This window comes from Vicia villosa, linkage group LG2, assembly GCF_029867415.1.
Source record: "Vicia villosa cultivar HV-30 ecotype Madison, WI linkage group LG2, Vvil1.0, whole genome shotgun sequence".
NCBI classification, from domain to species: domain Eukaryota; kingdom Viridiplantae; phylum Streptophyta; class Magnoliopsida; order Fabales; family Fabaceae; genus Vicia; species Vicia villosa.
In genome coordinates, this window is record NC_081181.1 from 175,483,961 (window position 1) to 175,492,110 (window position 8,150).

The following is an 8,150-nucleotide window of genomic DNA, read 5'->3' on the forward strand; positions in this document are numbered from 1 at the left end:
CTTCACTAAACACTCTGAACGTCTAGATTAAGCGAATAATCAAATTTCCGGACGTTACAATCCAAGTGAAGAATTTTTGTCAATTTTGACTTGTAAGATTTTACTTGTTGAGATTACTGTCATTGAAGACGAATTTTCTAGTAATGATATAACGTAATTAGTGTATTATTGTTGCTCAATGTTATTGATATTTTCTTTAACAAGTTAACTAAATGATTGCTTCTTTGAACAATGAGTTATAGTGCTTGCATAAAGTTTCCTCTTAATTTTACAAATCTTACAAACATAACATCACACTTTGTCCTCTTACACAGTAACAATGTTACTCCCTTTGTTATACAAAAGTACAATCTATCATGCACCATATTACTCCCCACTTTACCCTTTCAGCTGAAAATTATACAAGTGCCTAGTGATTCAACTTTTCCACTTGATAGGCCAAATCAATGCCACTTTCATGTCAAGCTATATATAAAGCACAAAGCTAGTAATATAAAGCATAGAGCTTATACTAAATATATTGAGTTCAAAATCTCTATATATTGAACATAACTTTCCCTTATTTTAAGATCATAAATTTCATGTTGGTAAAGAAGTAGCACACAAAAAAATGAAGAGTAGTTTGCTAGGGTTTATGGCAATCTTGGAAAAACATAAACCTTATGTTTCCATGATCTTTATTCAATTCATATATGCTGGAATGGCTCTTCTTTCAAAGGCAGCAATTTCCAAAGGAATGAGTCCTTATGTGTTTGTTGTTTATAGACAAATCTTTGCATCACTTGCTTTATTTCCATTTGCTTATTTTGACAGGTTCACAACATTTCTTTTATATTCATGTTCTTGATTTTATTTACTCATAAAATATTACTATAAGAGTATGCTTAACAAATCTATTTGCATCTTAATTTTGAATATTTGCAGTAAGCATGGTGCTCCATTATCATGCAACTTGTTGTGCAAATTGTTTCTAGTTTCATTTGTTGGGTATGGATGTCTCTTTCTTGACTCTTTAAATTTGATTAATTTGAAATGTCTAAATTTACTATTAGAAAAAGTTGAAAAATACTATTTAAACTAAAGACAAAAATGAAAATTTTCCACTTTTTCAATTTTATTTTTTAAAAAAAGTTGTTGTATAATTATTTTTTATCATGATAAAATTTTCTAACAAACTTTTTTTTATTCTTTGAATTTCATGTAACCCTCACTAAATTATATGGATTTCATATAAATTTGGCTGGACTAATGAATCTTTTACCATTAAAGAAAATCTGTGTTAGAGAGTTATCTAACACTTATATTTCAAATCAAACATGTGTTTACTATCCGATGTCGGGCACTTACACAACACATATAGATGTTGATATATTCACTTTATTTAAGAGATTTTACACTATCAATGTAAAATAGTTTTACACCAACATCTAATAGAATTTAATAATTCAGTCATGTTATATTAGTATTTTAAAAATAAAAGTGTAATTTGGCGGGATACACACCCTTCATTGTCAACGGTGTAAAAATATTTTATCGGATTCGGTGTATATTTCTTTTTCTCATTAGTTATATTTTTATATTCTTAGTGCTGAATCTGGTGTTAGTGTAGATAGCTATTCTTAGCAATTTTTTTATGATAGTGACACAATATTCTAACTAATTTTTTTATTTGTGGCAATGTAAAACAGGTTAACAGCAAGTTCAAACCTTTACTATGTTGCAATCAACTATACCTCTGCAACATTTGCTGCTGCTTGCACAAACACAATCCCTTCAATTACTTTCATCATGGCAATTTTAATTGGGTATATAATTTAAATGAAAAATAACCATCAACTATATAATAAAAATAATATTAATCCAAATTTTAATTCTAGTTAAAACATGTCATGAAATTTCAGGGTTGAAACCATTTCAATAAAATACAAGCATGGAGTTGCAAAGATTTTGGGCTCTGTTCTAAGCCTTTCTGGTGCTATAGTATTTGCTTTAGTTAAAGGACCACCGTTAGATTTCTTAAGATGGAATTCAGAAAATCAAAATCATAATATTCATGAATTCTCAAAAGTTCATTCCAAAGGAGATAATATTAAAGGATCTCTTATGATGCTCTCAGCAAACACTTGTTGGTCCTTATGGCTTATTTTGCAGGTATATTAAACTCTCTAACACCGATACACCTCTGAAAAAATGTGTAATTATGCAAGTGTTGATATCTAAAACCGATACCGACACATGTTATTCTATTTAATTTATTTATTTTATAAATTATTTTTGAATTCGATGTGTTAGTATTGATGTCGTGTTTTCATAATAAAGCATACCCTATATTTAATGTGATTTAGAAAACTTTGTTACGAAGAAAACTGTAGTGACAAAACAGTATCGGAAGTTATCGATACTGATACTGTTATTTACTGTTTTTATAATAAAAAAGAAATTGTAGTTAATTTACACGCAACGATTTAGTCTATATTGCAATATTTGTATCGAACGAAATTGTGAAAGTTTTTACGTGACCATGACCATGATTTAGAACCTTGAATATAACTATATATTCTATTTCCTATAATAATCATTTTTATTCAACTAATTTTAGTGTACTTGTTTGATTTCAGGGATTTATTGTAAAGCAATACCCAGCAAAATTTAGGCTGACAATGATACAATGCCTTTTTAGCTTCATACAATCAGGAATATTAGCTATTGTAATGGAGAGGAATCCCTCTGCATGGAAGCTAGGATGGGATATTCATCTTCTTTCAGTGGCTTATTGTGTAAGCTTATTATCTCAGTCAAGTTTTAAAAATCATTTTGTTATCGCAAATACAGCAGCGACAAAACGTATTAAAAGACATTGATATTGATAACGATACTATTATTCACAATTTTTTGTGATGAAAAAAATTATGGATAAATAAAACTGCGACAACCATAATGAATATTGCACATCTGTATCTACCGAAATCACGGAAAAAAATTATGCAACTTTGTCTGTTATTTAAATCCTTCATCGTAGTTAATTTAAGTGATTTGATTTTGCAATAATGCATTTATGCATAAAAAAGCAAAATTATTGAAAATTTTTAAAAAACATAAATAGAGAGAGAGGATATATTTCTTACAAATACAAAAGAAAATGGAGGTATCTTCTCCTGTCTGGCCATTGTACATGTGGTTTTTCCATGTCTCCATGTTCTCTAGAGATGAAAAAGGCAAAAAAGGTTTGAAGAAAAATTAATGATACTTTTTTAAAAGAAAAAGTATAATTTATAAAAATAGTATAAATAGATATCAAACTCAATTTAATCTTTTTGTGAGTTTGGTTTAAAGTGAGTTGAAAAGTAGAAAAAATATATAATTTATATAATAAATATGTAGTAAAAATAAAAAATTCAATTATCATCCATGAGCTGACATTGATTAGAAATCACATTTATTAAAAGGTTAACAATTTTAAATTTATCATCAATAAGAAAAGGGTCAAAAATGATATTTTTCTTGTCTGAAGAGTATTAAAGCTAAGTTTCTTTATTGAATTTTTTGTTTGTTAGCAATCTTGAAGTGCATCAGCAAGTTAAGCCACATTGATATTTTTTAGTGATATGTCAATTAGGCCAATAAAAAATTGAAGTATTCTACTCTTGATATCATTTTTCTCCCAAATTTCCTAGTGATATGTCTTTTTGAAATGGACCTTATAGTTAGTGGATATCTTATAATATGGTAGTCTTTCACATCATATCATATATAGGAGAACACCATTGACATATAAGATCTTAATGGACCACAATTCTAATTATTGTTATACCACAAATGTTACAAATCAATACTAGAAAACATACAACCAATTCAACAAGATTAATATGTGTCTTGACAAAAATGAAATGATTAGGTTATTATTATTTTAGATTTTATTAATATATTTTCTTAATAATTAAATAAGTTAAAAAATGTAATTAGCAATGATGATTAATGATAGAAAAATTAGAATTTTCTCTTTAGTAACAAAATTAAAGAGTGACTCCATGATTCCCTTCTATGTGTTTCTTTTGGAATTTAATTTTTTATATTTTAGTAGTACAAAATATTTCCTATTATATTTATTGACCAAAATATATATCACATCTTATTAGTTTAATTTTTTTATATACTATTGATGCAAGAAAAATTCGATCATCATACAATCACACCATGAATTCTATATTTGATTTTTGAAATAACTTTAATTTTAAGAAACTATAATTTTAATTAAAGTCAAAATATTTTTAATGATGTAATAATTATAATTTATTGATAATATAAAAAATATTTACACTGAAAAATGTATACAAAATAATCATACATAAAAACTTACTATTTATTGCATTATTTTGGTTTATTAATTGTTCAAATAACAAATTATTCTTATTAACTATTTGAAATATTTTTTAATGATGTAATAATTATAATATTGATAATAAAAGAAATATATACACTTAAAAATGTATATCAAATAATTAGCCAGAAAATTTATTATTTATTGCATTATTACTGTTCATTAGTTGTTCGAATAACAAATTATTCTTTTTAATTAAAGTTGAAATATTTTTAATGATGAAATATTTAAAATTTATTAATAATATAAAAAATATTTATAGTGAAAATACATATAAAATATTTCAATAAAAAAATAACTTATAGCATTATTACAGTCCATTATATGTTCGAATAACAAATTGTACTTCTTAATTGAAGTTGAGATATTTTTAATGGTGTAATAATCATAATTGATTTAGAATATATATAACATATTTACATTAAAAATAAATATCAAATAATTATATAAAAAATATAATTTATTGCATTATTACAGTTCATTAATTGTTGAAATAAAAACTTATTCTTATTAATTACCTATTGGCAGGGTGTAATTGTAACTGGCATTTGTTATTGGCTCCAAGTATGCACTATAGAGACGAAAGGTCCAGTTTTCACTGCCATGTTTACCCCTCTAGCTCTTGTACTTACAGCAATTTTCTCAGCAATTTGGTGGAAAGAAACACTCTTCTGGGGAAGGTTCAAATTAATTTTTTCCTTAAAGAAAATAATAATGCAATTATATTCAACTGATTTTTTTATATAAAACATCTGTTTTCTTAAAGAAAATTAAATAATTTATTATCAAAATTATTTTGTCTATAATCAATGAGTTTGATGATCATTATTTTATCATTATGGCAGTATTGGTGGCACTGTTTTGCTAGTTATTGGGCTGTATAGTGTATTGTGGGGGAAGAATAAGGAGTGTGTAAAACAAGTAGTACAAGAAAAAGCAGAAACTAGATTGGAGTGCGTTATACAGTCTGATGGATTTGACACAGTTTAACAACAGATGTTCTCCCATGTTGAGTGTACTTCCTTATGTTTCTTTACATTATCATGTATACCTTGTCACCCTTGTTGGTTCAGCTTTATGGATATTTTAGTTTTCTATTTACTTATATAGTATATAAAGTAATAAATATATGTGTAGCTGAGGCCTTCTATATTAAGGGTTTTTTTTTTTTTGTGGAGGTATTGAGGTCTCAGATTTAGGTGGTTGTAATTTTATCCTAAGATCTTCTTTTATCAGATGTAGAAGGTTTGTTTTTGCCCTTATATTGATGGGTTTTGTATTGATGCTTTTGCTAGTTATTTTAATGTTTTTAAATTTGGATTGGTCATCGATTAGGTTAAACTATTACGTCAGTGAATTATTGGTCGGATCAGTGGTTTATTGGTCAAATCGCTTAATTTCTAATTTAATTTATACAAACTAACAAGATATATGTGCGTCTGCACAAGTTCTATTAATTTGATGTAATATAAAATATATTTAGATTGACATGTAAATTTGAAATGAGTTGCTTAATTGTAAAATGAATAATAATCATATAAACTCAATTGTAATAAATATGTATTGTGCTGATAATGATTCGTGAGATAAAAAATTAGTTGTTTATACGATTATGGAGTATTTGTTGAATTTGATACGGTATAAAATACATATAGATACACATTTAAATTTAAAATAAGTTACTTAATTATAAAATGAACAATGGTATTATAAACTCAATTAATGTTGATTAAAATATAACATGGCTATTATGCTGAAAGTGACTCATAAGATAAAATTAGTTGTCTGCAACTATGGAGTATTATTCAATTTGATATTGTTCTGGACTGGGCCGAGCAGACCCAGCTCCCCTTGCCAGCCGAGCAGGCCCTGTCCATTTGGGCCCATTTCCTTGTTACCGTTACGAACTGGTCAAGCACAAAGACCACGTGTGTAACGCTTCAGCGAAGGATCCGGTCAACCACCTCCGAATCCTACGCCGCGCTCACCCAGAACGTGAGTCACCTGCTAACTCAGCCCTAGCAGAGGTTGTTCTGGCAGTTTCCTAGCACGTGGGCCTCCAATTGGATTTGGCCCAATTAGGAGACCTTGGCCCAGCGCTGGGGGCTATAAATACTCTCTTTCACTAGAGGGTCATGTATTCATTCTCTACTTCTTAAACTCTCATTCTCTCTGATAGCTTCTGACTTTAGCATCGGAGAACCTTGCAGGTACCCCCCTTTTTTGTTCATCAAGCCAGATCCAGCCGCCTTGACGATCCATTCTGATCAGGTTAGATCAGTGGCGCCATCTGTGAGAATCAAGCTTCCCCTTCTTTAACAAACAAAGATCAAAGCTCAATCCATTCCACGATCATCATGGTCGGCAACAACAATGACAACCAGCAGAACAGTGACCAGTTCAACGTTGAACGACTGATCCAAGAAACTGCTGCTGGCAACCAGTCTCGCCCTCCTCATGACGGGCATCCCCAACCGAAGAACGGACAAGCAGTTCCCGTCGGACAACCCAAACACAACGACGGAAGACCACCTTCAAGAGACGGCCAGACGGCCACTCCGTCGACCCAAAGCTCCAAACAGTTCGAGGACCTGGAAGCCGATGCAGATTCTTCCCGGGTAGAAATCCCGGTTCCAGAAAACGTTGATCCAGGTCACAGCCGCACTGCTCAGCGCAGTCAATCGGACCAACACCCTGCTGTTCGAACAGAACAAAAGGATTATAGCTACCTTGGAACAGAAACACCTCCCCAGGTCACCTCCGAGGAGGCGCACCGCCACCGCTCCTCCTCCAGCTCTCGCTCCCCTCATAGGAGGAGACGTCGCAACCGATCCTACAGCCTGTCTCCTGAGTACAGGCGTGACCTATCTGATTCTGAAAGTCCCCGAGGACGAAAGCGGAATCGTGGCGCAGCTTCTAAGAAGACCTCTGCTTCAAAGCACAAAGATCTATCGCCGAAGAAGAAGCCCACCTCCCTACACAAAGGGCGCGGGAAACTCTCAAGAAAACTGGAAAACCTTCCAGGCCGAGACACTCCCCGAAAGTCTTCGTCACCACCATTACACTCCGTCACCTCCTGAGAGTGACGAGGAGAGACAGAACCCCTTCTCTAAGGAAATTGTAAGGGCAAGGATCCCCAAAGGAATGGAAAAACCGCCGGTGATGGACCTTTACGACGGGACCACCGATCCCGAAGACCACATCCTCAGCGTCGAGACTATGCTCGACTATCATTCTGTCAGCGGCGCCATCAAATGTCGCATCTTCCCCACGACACTGAGGGGAGGAGCAATGACTCGGTACAAGAATCTACCAAGGAACTTGGTTCGCTTCTGGACCGAATTCAAAGACAAGTTCTCCCACCACTTCACCGCATCTCGTCGGCACCCGAAGACAGAGGCCTCTCTGGAAGTTATAGTACAGGGACCGACCGAGCCACTCCGAGCTTTTTTAGACTGGTTCAACCGCGAAGTTGTTCAAGTGCCCACAACCGAAGAAATGAAGCTGTATCTGCTCGATAATGGGCTCCGACCTGGCAGCTTCTGATATAGGATTTCTCCAGTTGCATATACCAGTCAATAGATGCTCCGCTTAAACTCTCTTGGAAGAAGTGTATCATCAGCTTTTGATCGTGAGCATAAGCAGCCATTTTTCGCACATACATGCGCAAGTGATTTCTCGGACACGTGAGCCCTTTGTATTTTTCGAAGTCTGGAATCTTGAATTTGTGTGGGATAGTCAAGTCAGAGACTAAGCTCATTTCGAAGGCATC

General features: G+C 32.3%; 2 protein-coding genes across 2 annotated transcripts; both read left to right on the plus strand.

Moving 5' to 3' along the window:
• Nucleotides 1-471: 471 nt before the first annotated feature.
• LOC131647494 (WAT1-related protein At1g43650) lies at nucleotides 472-5,572 on the plus strand. Its single transcript, XM_058917389.1, has 7 exons — nucleotides 472-813; nucleotides 925-987; nucleotides 1,689-1,805; nucleotides 1,902-2,151; nucleotides 2,619-2,777; nucleotides 4,907-5,058; nucleotides 5,224-5,572. Exons 1-7 carry the CDS (start codon nucleotides 611-613, stop codon nucleotides 5,366-5,368), a joined length of 1,089 nt encoding a protein of 362 aa, XP_058773372.1. The 5' UTR covers nucleotides 472-610; the 3' UTR covers nucleotides 5,369-5,572.
• A 1,163-nt stretch (nucleotides 5,573-6,735) lies between these two features.
• On the plus strand, nucleotides 6,736-7,458 carry LOC131650707 (pre-mRNA-splicing factor CWC22-like). The gene has a single exon (XM_058920409.1). It carries the CDS (start codon nucleotides 6,736-6,738, stop codon nucleotides 7,456-7,458), a length of 723 nt encoding a protein of 240 aa, XP_058776392.1.
• Nucleotides 7,459-8,150: the final 692 nt, after the last annotated feature.

Excerpts from the sequence above, each read along its gene's own strand:
- LOC131647494 (XM_058917389.1), top strand. The coding sequence starts at position 611 with ATGAAGAGTAGTTTGCTAGGGTTTATGGCAATCTTGGAAAAACATAAA. Across the intron at positions 814-924 it reads CCATTTGCTTATTTTGACAG|TAAGCATGGTGCTCCATTAT; the intron begins GTTCACAACATT and ends GAATATTTGCAG. Across the intron at positions 988-1,688 it reads TTTCTAGTTTCATTTGTTGG|GTTAACAGCAAGTTCAAACC; the intron begins GTATGGATGTCT and ends AATGTAAAACAG.
- LOC131650707 (XM_058920409.1), top strand. The coding sequence starts at position 6,736 with ATGGTCGGCAACAACAATGACAACCAGCAGAACAGTGACCAGTTCAAC.